This window comes from Myotis nattereri (genome assembly GCF_964212035.1).
Source record: "Myotis nattereri genome assembly, chromosome: 1".
Classification (NCBI taxonomy): domain Eukaryota; kingdom Metazoa; phylum Chordata; class Mammalia; order Chiroptera; family Vespertilionidae; genus Myotis; species Myotis nattereri.
In genome coordinates this window covers 196,906,731-196,918,820 of record NC_138075.1, presented here as the reverse complement: position 1 = coordinate 196,918,820, position 12,090 = coordinate 196,906,731, and the positions used below count along the sequence as shown (strand labels likewise).

Here is a 12,090-nt window from a genome sequence, read left to right as displayed (position 1 = left end):
GAGATTCCTTTCTTCTGCGCCTTTGCCCATATTCCCTTCTCTGCGGAAACTTTACTCAGAACCAACCCCAGGTTTTCCTATTATCTTTCAAAACCCCCTTCAAATGTCAATTCCCCTATGAAAGACTCTCAAGCAGCAAGAAACCGTCTCTCTTTCAAATGACTCTTCATGGTTTCTAGTTGGTATGCTACCACCCCCATAGGCCTTTTTAAAATTTTTTTTAAAATATATTTTATTGACTTTTTACAGAGAGGAAGGGAGAGGGATAGAGAGTTAGAAACATCAATGAAAGAGAAACATCGACCAGCTGCCTCCTGCACACCCCCTACTGGGGATGTGCCGCAACCAAGGTACATGCCCCTGACCGGAATCGAACCTGCGACCTTTCAGTCCGCAGGCAGACGCTCTATCCACTGAGCCAAACTGGTTGGGGCTAAATTTTATTGATTAAGGTATTACATATGTGTCCTTACTCCCCTCCACACCCCCCCCCACTCATGCCCCATAGACCTTTTATTTATCTTCCATAGATCGCTGCCCAGCTCCGGCATGGGGGTACCAGGACACGGCTCCGCACGCAGCGGCCACGCCGGAATGCACGGTGCTCTGCGCCGAACCTGTCTGGTAACCCGTTCTCAACCCGCTCCCGGGGTCCCACGGCTCATGCCTCACTCAGGAAAGGTGTACCCACTTTATCCACGAATTTCTAGAACTACCGAGTAAGATACGGTCTCTGACGCTGTCTCGGATACAGGCGCTTCCGACTCTGGCCGCTTAGCAACCACTGGCTTCCTCCCCCGCTGGCCGCCTCCGAGATCCTTTTCCGGGGCAGAGGTCATCCCGTCCCGCCCGCGTTTCCTCCAAGATGGCGAGCGGCGGCGGCGGCGGCGCTGGTGGGGTTTCGGTGCCTGCGCTCTGGAGCGAAGTGAACCGTTATGGCCAGAATGGTGACTTCACGCGCGCTCTCAAGACCGTCAACAAAAGTAAGTGTCAGGGCGGGCGCTGGGCGGGCCGGGCCGGCGGAAGGATGCGGGCTCCTTCCGGCGCGCGCGACCACCTCTGAGTAGACGCGGGGGCGGGAAGACCCAGCTGCCAGTGCGGGGCTCGAACCCCGGGCGGCCGCGGTGGCGTGGGGTCGCGGCTCCGGCTGCCAGAAACCAGCCTTGGGTTTGGGGGTGTTTAGAGCCACGTGTACTTCCCTCTTGACACCCCTCGGGAAGCGAGGGAGGGATTTAAAGAGACCGCTGCTGCCAGCGCCTCATCCGAACTGTTCTCCCCTGGGACGCCTGTTTTCACTCCTGATTTCGCAAATGTCCCCCATTACCTCCCCTTCGCCCATTTCACGGAGCGATCGGGACAGTGCTGTTGCCGGGGAGCTCGTTCCCTGGGGCCTCCGCGGGGCGGAACCTGCCTGTGACACGTCCTGGGGAAGCGGGTGCTGACGAGGCGGAGCTGCGCGGACCGGGGCGGACGGGCTGCCTGTGGACGCCAGGCCCGGCCCCCAGCCGCTCTCCCCGCGCTGTTAGCCCGGGAAATGCCTGCGAAAGCACTGGCAGTTGAATCACGTCGGAAGGAACATCTGGCCTGTTTGGGTTTTTCTTGTGTGTCCCATAACTGACAATTTCCGATAAACTGCCTTCGGTGTGCAGTTTATTCATCATGTTCTCCTGTCCTTTACTACAGTGGGGCCTTGACTTAAGAGTTTAATTCGTTCGGAGACCGAGCTCGTTAAGGAGCTGGTTAACTCAAATGACTCTATCAACTCCATGCGAAAAATCGGCCCAGAGACATCTGGTATCTCAAAAAACTCGTTGGTCGGGACCCTCGTAAGTCAAGGCCCCACTGTACTGAACTGTAACATGGCTGTGCTTTTTTAATGCTCTGTCGTGCTAAATTCTTCATGGAAGGTGCCGCCTATATTTGGTAGATTTGGAAATGGAATTAACAGGACAGAGTTTGCTATTTAAAGCAATAATGACGTACAAGGTATCTAAGTGCAATACAAGGTTGTATCAATAATTTTCACCAGCCAGTTGTTGGTTTAATGTGAAAAGAAGTGATTGTGCTCACAATACATTTTTTGTGTGTGTGTGATTTCCCTCATTGAGGGAAATAGATGCCAATTAGAATTATTTGATTCCTAAACTTGTTTTGAATTAAGGTTAGCTTTTGGCTAGGCCTGTAGCCAATGCTGCTCAGTCACAATGTAGTAAGTTATAAGACCTATTTTTTTTAAAAAATATATTTTATTGATTTTTTACAGAGAGGAAGGGAGAGGGATAGAGAGTTAGAAACATCGATGAGAGAGAAACATCGATCAGCCGCCTCCTGCACACCCCCCACTGGGGATGTGCCCGCAACCCAGGTACATGCCCTTGACCGGAATCTAACCTGGGACCCTTCAGTCCGCAGGCCGACGCTCCATCCACTGAGCCAAACCGGTTTCGGCTATAAGACCTATTTTTAAAAAAATATATTTTATTGATTTTTTTACAGAGAGGAAGGGAGAGGGATAGAGAGTTAGAAACATCGATGAGAGAGAAACATCGATCAGCCGCCTCCTGCACATCTCCTACTGGGGATGTGCCGGCAATCAAGGTCCATGCCCTTGACCAGAATTCAACCTGGGACCCTTGAGTCCACAGGTTGACGCTCTATCCACTGAGCCAAACCGGTTAGGGCAGGAACTATTTTTTTTATTATTTTTTATTTTAATTTCTTTATTGATTAAGGTATTGCATATGTGTCCTTATTTCCCCATAGGAACTATTTAATCAGCAGCTCTCATTTTGTTATCCTATACAGTATATATTTTCTTCAGTGGCAGGAGCCTTTAACTCTTAGCTGGGTTCTTGCACTTGCCCAGGGGTAAGGGGAGTGATCCTAGTCATTTTGACAATGAACAGGTGTTTAGCATTGAAACTTGGCTACCTGACTCCTTCCTTATACTTCTCTTTGGTCATCTTAGGTGAAAAGGGAAATTCTGAATGTCCTTTTGAAACTTATTGCCAGCAAGATAAATTGCATTTGTATACTTTACAGCTTATAAATATCGCCAAAATATTCTCATTTCATCTTCTTTTTTCTTTTTTTTAAAAAATATATTTTATTGATTTTTTTACAGAGAGGAAGGGAAAGGGATAGAGAGTCAGAAACATCGATGAGAGAGAAACATCAATCAGCTGCCTCCTGCACACCCCCCACTGGGGATGTGCCCGAAACCAAGGTACATGCCCTTGACTGGAATCGAACCTGTGACCCTTCAGTCCACAGGCAGACGCTCTATCCACTGAGCCAAACCGGTTAGGGCGTCTCATTTCATCTTCTTGATAACCTTGTGAAATAGGTAATGCTTTCATACTCGTCTTGCAGATCAGAAGATTTAGATTTGTAGTTAGATGACTTGCCCGAGACCTCAAGGCATCTAATGACAATCTTGTACTCAAAACTAAATTTGTTTCCAAATTCTTCATGAGTTTTCTTCTTTCCCTGTAAAGTAATGAAATATGTAGGATGTAGCATGCATCCCAAGATGAAAAAGTCGTACAAAACAGCTTTTTCCTTGCTTCTTTGTAACTCTTCTTTTATCACTTTTTTTTTTTAATATATATTTTATTGATTTTTTACAGAGAGGAAGGGAGAGAGATAGAGAGCCAGAAACATCGATGAGAGAGAAACATCGATTAGCTGCCTCCTGCACATCTCCCACTGGGGATGTGCCCGCAACCCAGGTACATGCCCTTGACCGGAATCGAACCTGGGACCTTTCAGTCCACAGGCCGACGCTCTATCCACTGAGCCAAACCGGTTTCGGCTTTTATCACTTCTTAAGTTAAAAATGAAGATTCCCTCTTTTAAAAAAAAATGTTTGACAAATCATTTTTGCTGCAATACAATTGGAAATGTAATTTCCTGAGGCAGGGAGTGGGAAAAATTAGTAAAAATGTGAAAAGGAATAGATTTAAATATTCTTTTCCTAAATTGTTCCGTAGTACTGCAGGTCAACAAGGATGATGTAACTGCCCTACACTGTAAAGTGGTATGCCTTATCCAGAATGGGAGTTTCAAGGAAGCCTTGAACATCATCAGTTCTCATACCAAAGTGTTAGCCAAGTAAGTGATTCAGTTGGTTGCTTGTACAGTTATTAGAAACAGTTTTACCATAGCTACATTTATTTATTTCACCACTATTCAGTGATTTTTTTTTACCTGTTTATTTCTTTTTTTCTGTTAATTCCCAATTGTGTCTGTGAAACTGGATGGAGTAATAGTAACTTTGTTCTTTACTGCCTTGCTGAGCCTTTTCTTTGCTCCATCTTTCCTTAGAACCACTAAGAAGGAGGTAAATTGTGGAGGGATGTGGAGCACAAATATAACAGAGGACATAGGGAGAACAACTTAGCAGAAAGTTTAAATTTTTTTTTAAAAAAAAAGGGGGGGCAGAGAGGGCAGACGTGTGGTAGGGCAGTATTATAAGTAGAGGCCTCTGGGATGGTTTTAGCTGGACTTCTGTGCCTACCTTCTTTGGGAATTGTTTAGGTGAGTTTGATCGTAGGCCAAGATCTTTAACGGTCAGCAGTCTTGAGACTGGTAGTATTTTCATTATTATGAATATTTTTCACTTATTTATCTCATTTATCTTTTCATGAAATGTGAACTTATATTCTGAATTGTTACTCTAATTTGATTTTTTTTAATAGTTGTGTATAAGCCCAAAAGAAATGTGTATTGAAGTGAAGTTTGCAGCATATTTCTTTAATTAAAGATTCTGGTTTATAAAGTGCAGAGCAGTATATAGTATACTTCCTATTGTATAAGAAAAGGAGGATATTAGAATTTATGTGTGTATTTTTCTGTATGTGCCAAAACAAACACTAGCTAGAGAAACAATGTGTAAAAATAGTCATTTGTAGCCCTAGCCGGTTTGGCTCAGTGGGTAGAGCATAGGCCTGTGGACCAAAGGGTCCAGGTTGGATTCCGATCTAGGGCAAGTCCTTGTTTTTGCAGGCTCCTCCCTGGTCTCACATGGATGTTTCTCTCTGTCTTTCCCTCTTCCTTCCTCTCTCTCTAAAAATCAATGGAAAAATATTCTTGGGTGAGGATTAACAACAACAAACAAACGAAAAACCAAACAAACAAAATAGTCACTTGTAGGAAGCGAGGAGGAACAGGGTAGATCTGTAAAGCAGTGGGAGTAAAACCTCTTAGTGTATACCTTTATTTTTTATTTGAGCCAAATACATGTATTACAGATTGAAAACTTATTTTAAAACTATTAAAAATAAAGGGGAAATAAAGGAGCACTGCTTTCTTCTAGTAAATATGTTTATGTTGAAAATCAGTATTTTGCGTTTTGACCATTTTGTGAGGTTGAGAAATTTTGAAATAATTTTTGTTAGGCAAGTAAATAAAAGGATATTGCTTTTATACATATTTTTCCTTATTGGTTATGGATGAAATTTCAAAATGCATTTCATCCACTATAGTCCACTCCAGTTTCAGGTGTCACATTAATGTAGATGAAGTTTTAGGTCTATGTATGCTAAGTAGTGTATTTGTTGTTGTGTGTTTACCAGTTTAGATACAAATACTATGTTCCTTTAAGATTTCCAGTTACTTTTTCTTACTAATCATGTACTTCTTGAACAAGTTAAAAGCATTATGGCTTATTATTTGATAAATAGATTTAAGAAACTTCTATAATAATTTAAAATAGTGTTCAGGTTGTCTGTGTACCTGAGACAGTTATTTAGCTGATGCATTATTTCATTCTTAAATGTTTATTTCAGAAGGCCAGTAATTCTAATAAGAATATCCATGAAAGCAAGAAAGGCTAAGGAAATGGATATAATATTTTCTGCCACTAATGAGCTGTCTGACTTTCATATAAGTCACTAACCTTTGTCAGCTTCCTCATCTCTTTTTAATGGGAATTGAATAATATATATCAAGCGCTTAGAATAGTATCTAGCATATAGTGAGTGCTCTGCTCTGTGAGCTAATAATCAGATGTTGTTTTTTTCTTTACAGTAACTCTCTTTCTTTTGAGAAGGCATATTGCGAGTATAGGCTGAACAGAATTGAGAATGCCTTGAAGACAATAGAAAGTGCCAACCAGCAGACAGACAAACTAAAGGAGCTTTATGGACAAGTGGTAATTACTGTTTTTAAATACCTGTTGACAACCATCCTGAGTGAGCATGACTCTCCCTGTAGCAAGGAGTACGGATGAGGAACCTGATGCTCCACAAAACTTGCCACCAAACTAGTTTTTAAGGTTTCAACATATTCCCTCTTCTTAATCTTCATGCAAAAGTTGCATATATAATGTTCTATGAACAAGTGATTTCCTCAGGGTAATTTAAAGTTAAGAACTATCCTGTGAAATTTGGACTTTTTTTTCCTTTTTTTGTTTGTTTTTGTTTAAATTTGGACTTTTTAGTTGGAAAGGAGCTTATATGCTTAAGCAGTTTAAAAATTGTAATTCTAGTTTTTAACTATTTTAAGTTGAAAATAAAATCATGATGATAATTTAGATAAATTCAGCTGGTTCATGAAAATATCTTATTATAAAATATCTTATTTTTACATGTTTTGAGACATATAATTAAACCTAATGTAAAATAGGGTTTTTAATGATAAGATGATAGAAATGTTATGTTAGAGCTAGCAAAACCCTCTTTAAAGATTTTTAAAATGTCAATTTAGGACAAATAATGCGGAATTGACTGTATTGTTCCCAAGAGGTAATATGAGTTTAAAAATATAAATGGATTGAAAAAAGATTTGGGCAAGTTCATGGATTGTAAAAATAATCTTTAAGGTAAGCTGGATCAATGTAAGGTTGATTCTGGCACTTTGAGACTGATGAAGGGGCACTATGTCTTACATAGTGAACTAACTGACTCACAGTAATGGTCTTTTAGGACAACTTCAGTGAAATAAGAAGGAATCATGTTGTGTGTACGTCATACTATCCTATACGATTGCTGGCTTCTGGGAAAGAGAAAAATGAAGATTAAATACAGTGAACTGGAAATATTAAGTCCTTTTGTTAACATCTAATTTTTTCCTGTTTATTGGAGTTTAGTAGTTGCTCTGTGTTGGAAATTTTTGCATTATAAGTCAGACTTATGGTGATTTCTATTACAGAAAGGTTTTCTTTCAGACCCCACTTAGGCATTTACCTAACCTCAAGAAGAGGTACTACTACAATGACTGTTTCTAACTGAATAATTCCTGCAAATCTGCAGTGTAATAGAAATACATTACAAGTAACTTTTTGGAAGAACTAGTAGCATGTGGAGCTAAATGGAAAATTATAAAGGAAAAGTGGTTGATTACTGATGTTATACTGAACTCGTTTTCCTTCTTAGTGGTTTCAAAAAGGGTTTGTATAGTGTTAGAGACATAACACTATATTTCTCTTCTCTGATTTTTTTTTTTTCCTCTGATTTTTTACTTGTTATTTGTCTCTTCAGTTATACCGGCTAGAACGCTATGATGAATGCTTAGCTGTGTATAGAGATCTCGTCCGAAACTCCCAAGATGATTATGATGAGGAGAGAAAAACAAACCTTTCAGCAGTTGTTGCAGCTCAAAGCAATTGGGAAAAAGTGGTTCCAGTAGGTATCCCTGAGTCCCCACACAGCCATGAAATGATATTCCTGTCTAGTGTTTGATTGGTATTTTGTTCCATGACAGGAGAACTTGGGCCTCCAAGAAGGCACACATGAACTCTGCTACAATGCTGCATGTGCACTGATAGGACAAGGCCAACTGAGTCAGGCAATGAAAATCCTACAAAAAGCTGAAGGTTGGAAATTTATTAAAATCATTTATAATTGTAATGCACATACAACTTTGCAAAGTATTTACAAAAACTGCACTTGACTTTCTTGACATTTTTAAGGTGGGAATTTCTCAAAGTTCCAGTTTTTTCTCTTGGGTTTTTGAGAATATCTCTTCTCTGTTTCTGTCTAGTTCATAAGTCATATTACTTGTTCATTTTCAACCACACTGGATCTTAAAATATGAATTTTGAGGAAGAGGTTTTTAGACAAGTTACTGTGCATGTTAAATGTAAATTGAGTTAATTAATGTCAAGCACTTAAATTAGTACATGGCATCCTCCTATATAATAAAAGGCTAGTATGCAAATAGACCAAGTGGCAGAACGACTAGTCGCTTTGATGTACATTGACCACCAGGGGCAGACACTCAATGCAGGAGCTGCCCCCTGGTGGTCAGTGCTTTCCCACAGGAGAGCGCTCAGCCAGATCCTGGGCTCACGGCTGGCGAGTGCAGCAGCATTGGCTAAGGATGTCCGACTGACGGCCTATGTCAGTCGGGCATCCCCCCGTCAGACACCCCCGAGGGCTCCCAGACTGCGAGAAGGCGCAGGCTGGGCTGAGGGACCCTTCCCCCTGCCGAGTGCATGAATTTCGTGCACTGGGTCTAGTATAATCTAAGCATTCAGTAAATATTAGTTATTATTGTTATTAAACAGGTACTCAAGTATATCAAGTATAATAATAATAAGGTGTGCCTTATGTGTGTATATATGCACACACACTATATTTATACATTGATAAAACTATTCAAGCACATTTTCACTCCATGTAGTATGTTTCCATATACAATATTTACGTGTTTAAGCTTTTTTAAAAAATGTTTTTTAAACTTCACACACTTTATTTTATTTTTAATATTCCATGCGTTTTAAAATTTATTTGTTTTCCTTTTTATTGAATATTGGAGTGACACTGATTAACAAAATTATACAGGTTTCGGGTGCACATGTAGAGATGATTGTGCACAGTCATCTCTACACTGTATTGTGTGTTCACCACGTCAAGTCAAGCCTCCTTTTATAATTACCAGTTATCGCCCCATACCCTTCTTCAATCCTTCTTTCCCCAGCAATCCCCACACTGTTGTCTATGTCCATGAGTTTTTTTCTCCTTTTTTTCAATCCCTCAACGTGTTCCCAAAGTCCCACCCCCACCCCCAGTAGCTGTTAGCCTGCTCTCTGTCCATGGGTCTGTCTCTGTTTTGCTTGATAGTTCGTTTTGTTCATTAGATTCCACCACATATGCGTGAAATCATGGTACTTGTCTTTCTCTGATGGCTTATTTCACTTAGCATAATGCTCTCCAGGTCCACCCATGCTGTTGAAAGGGTAAGATTTCTTTTCATGGCTGAGTAGTATTCCATTGTGTAAATGTACCACAGCTTTTTTATCCACTCTTCTACTCATGGGCACTTGGGCTGCTTTCAAATCTTGACTGTTGTGAATAATGGGGCAGTGAGCATAGGGGTGCATGTATTCTTTGAAATTAGTGTTTTGGATTTCTTTGGATATATTCCCAGAAGTGGAATTTTTTATTTTTTTGAGGTAACTCCATACTGCTTTCCACAGTGACTGCACTGATCTACATTCCTACCAGCAATGCATGAAGGTTCTCTTTTCTTTACATATTCGCCAACACTTGCTTGTTGATTTATTGATGATAGCCATTCTGACAGGTGTGAGGTGATATTTCATTATGGTTTTAATTAGCATTTTTCTGATGACTAGTGACCTTGAACATCTTTTCATATGTCTGTGTCCTCTTTGGAGAACTGTCTATTCAGGTCCTTTGCCCATTTTTTAATTGGATTGTTTAGGGTTTTTTTGGCATTGAGTTTTGTAAGTTCATTATAAATTTTGGATTTTAACCCCTTATCAGATGTATCATTGATGAATATGTTCTCCCATTCAGTGGGTTGTCTTTTCATTTTGTTGATGGTTTCTTTTGCTGTGCAAAAACTTTAGTTTGATGTAGTCCCATTTGTTTATTTTTTCTTTTGTTTCCCTTGCTTAAGGAGATATACCAGGAAAAATATTGCTATGAAAAATGTCCGAGATTTTACTGCCTATGTTTTCTTCTAGGATTTTTATGGTTTCAAGTCTAACACTTTAAGTCTTTAATCCATTTTGAGTTTATTCTTGTATATGGTGTGAGAAGGTGGTCTAGTTTCATTGAAGCTTTTAATTAGAAAAAGAAAATGATGTATTAGAAAACCTATGTCTAGTCTTAACGCATTTTAAAATTTGCATATCCTTTAATCCAAGAATTTTATTTCTAGAAATTTATCTTACGGAGATAATTAGATAAGTTTATATATGTATCTGTATGAATACTATTTGAAGAGATATTCTAAGAAAAAAAATTTATAGTCATCTTGGGTTTCTGTTCTATTAGAGCACTGGTTAGGTCTTACTATAACACACAAAGAGATCACCATGTAGTCATTAAAAATTATAATGTTAAAAATAATAAAAATGTAGACCTATATTTATTATAATATAAAGATGTCCATAGTATATTAAATGGGGGAAGATTTCAAAATATTGTGTAGACTATCCCACTTTCATTTTAAAACGCAGCTGTACGTTTACATTAAAAAAAATCCAATAACTAAAATACTAATACTTGTTATCTTTGGGTGGTGGGATTATTGTCTTTATACTTCCCTGAAATTGATTTTTTGTAATCAATATTAATATTTTAATACCCTTTAAGTGATTTTTTTAATCATAGAGATTACAAATGAATGAAAAGTGTCCAAGAGCTAGAATAATAAGGGACTAATATCTGTTATAGTTGATGCTAATGATAAATTTCAAATTAACTTGTTATTAAAATTTTTTAAAGGAATGGGAGTTACCCAGCACTGTTAATTTTAAAACTATTTTTTCCTGTAGATCTTTGTCGCCGTTCATTATCAGAAGATTCTGTAAGTATTCCACTGTTGTTAAACCCAAAATTTTACACTTATAAATTTGTAGGGGGCTTCGTTATAGTATTGATTGACTTTTTTGAATAGATGGTGATTCATTGAATGGGAATCACAGTAGAAAACCTCTTGATCAATTATTTGAAGGCATCTCTTAGGGTGAGAAATGACAATACAAAAGTTGTTTTATTTTAAATTCACATAAATATAAAATAATTCTGCTATTTAAATATAGGGCTCAAGTCTTTGAGTCTGGGTCTATTCATAGAATTTTGTGCATATATCTTACATAATCCAGCATTCATGATTCCATTTCCAGTTTTGTTTTTTAAATGCAACACTAACTTAAAGACAATTGTGAAGTAATTTCATTACAGTCCTTGTAAATGTTAACTTTTTCACTGTCTTACCGTTTTCTGGCTCATGTCTAATTAGACAATAATTTTCTTTAGGAACCCACTTTTATCAAATACTTCTGAGCTTTCAACATAGTTTTTATTGAAATGAGTCTCTTTTCACACTCATAGTTCTCCTCTTATGATAATTAAGTTTTACCATTTGCTTGTCTAACATAACTGGCATAATGGGATTAGAAGCAAACACATCTGACCACTAGTCAGCATACATTCACCAGGTGAGAGCAGGAGTGCTGGGTGTGGTAAAAAAAGAACAGCCCCCTACCCTTGAGCACTCATTTTATGTAAGCATATCAGTCAACTTTTCCAGAGGAATGGAGATTAAGGATTGATCTGGAGTGTCAGTTAAGAGAGCTGCTGCTTTAAATACAGAATTAGTTTCTGCTTTTGAAGTTCTTTGTATGGTGATAATTAGTTAGGATTTTGTAAACTTTCCTCTTGGTGGCAATTCCTAAATTTTAACAAACTGAATCTAAGGGAAAATTCCTATGTCTTACTTAGGATTTTGTACCTTTTGAATGTTTGGGTCACTTAGTAAATATGTGGAGCAATTTGGAGAATTTACAGGGGGAAAAACGTTTCTTCTTCTGCTTAGGATGGGACTGAGGAAGACCCACAGGCAGAACTGGCCATCATTCACGGGCAGATGGCCTATATTCTGCAGCTTCAGGGTCGTACAGAGGAGGCTCTGCAACTTTACAATCAGATAATAAAACTAAAGTGAGTTATTAAAATGAAGTGTCTTTTACAGGGGAGGAGGTTTCTTTTTAAAGGTTTGTTCCTTTTTGACTTGCTTATTGTTCACAGGCCAACAGATGTGGGATTGCTAGCTGTGATTGCAAATAACATCATTACCATTAACAAGGTAGGAAATATGCATGCCTATCCCTAC

The 12,090-nt window shown here is 38.9% G+C and overlaps 1 protein-coding gene across 1 annotated transcript in view; it reads left to right on the top strand.

Annotated features, from left to right (window-relative positions):
- Positions 1 to 853: 853 nt before the first annotated feature.
- Positions 854 to 12,090, top strand: part of SRP72 (signal recognition particle 72) — a 29,448-nt gene continuing 18,211 nt past the window's right edge. The window contains exons 1-8 of the mRNA XM_081097011.1: positions 854 to 983; positions 3,993 to 4,113; positions 6,031 to 6,154; positions 7,482 to 7,625; positions 7,705 to 7,816; positions 10,751 to 10,782; positions 11,794 to 11,918; positions 12,006 to 12,063. Coding sequence (XP_080953137.1) covers positions 866 to 983; positions 3,993 to 4,113; positions 6,031 to 6,154; positions 7,482 to 7,625; positions 7,705 to 7,816; positions 10,751 to 10,782; positions 11,794 to 11,918; positions 12,006 to 12,063 — 834 coding nt within the window. The 5' untranslated portion in view covers positions 854 to 865. The remainder of the gene's footprint in view (positions 984 to 3,992; positions 4,114 to 6,030; positions 6,155 to 7,481; positions 7,626 to 7,704; positions 7,817 to 10,750; positions 10,783 to 11,793; positions 11,919 to 12,005; positions 12,064 to 12,090) is intronic.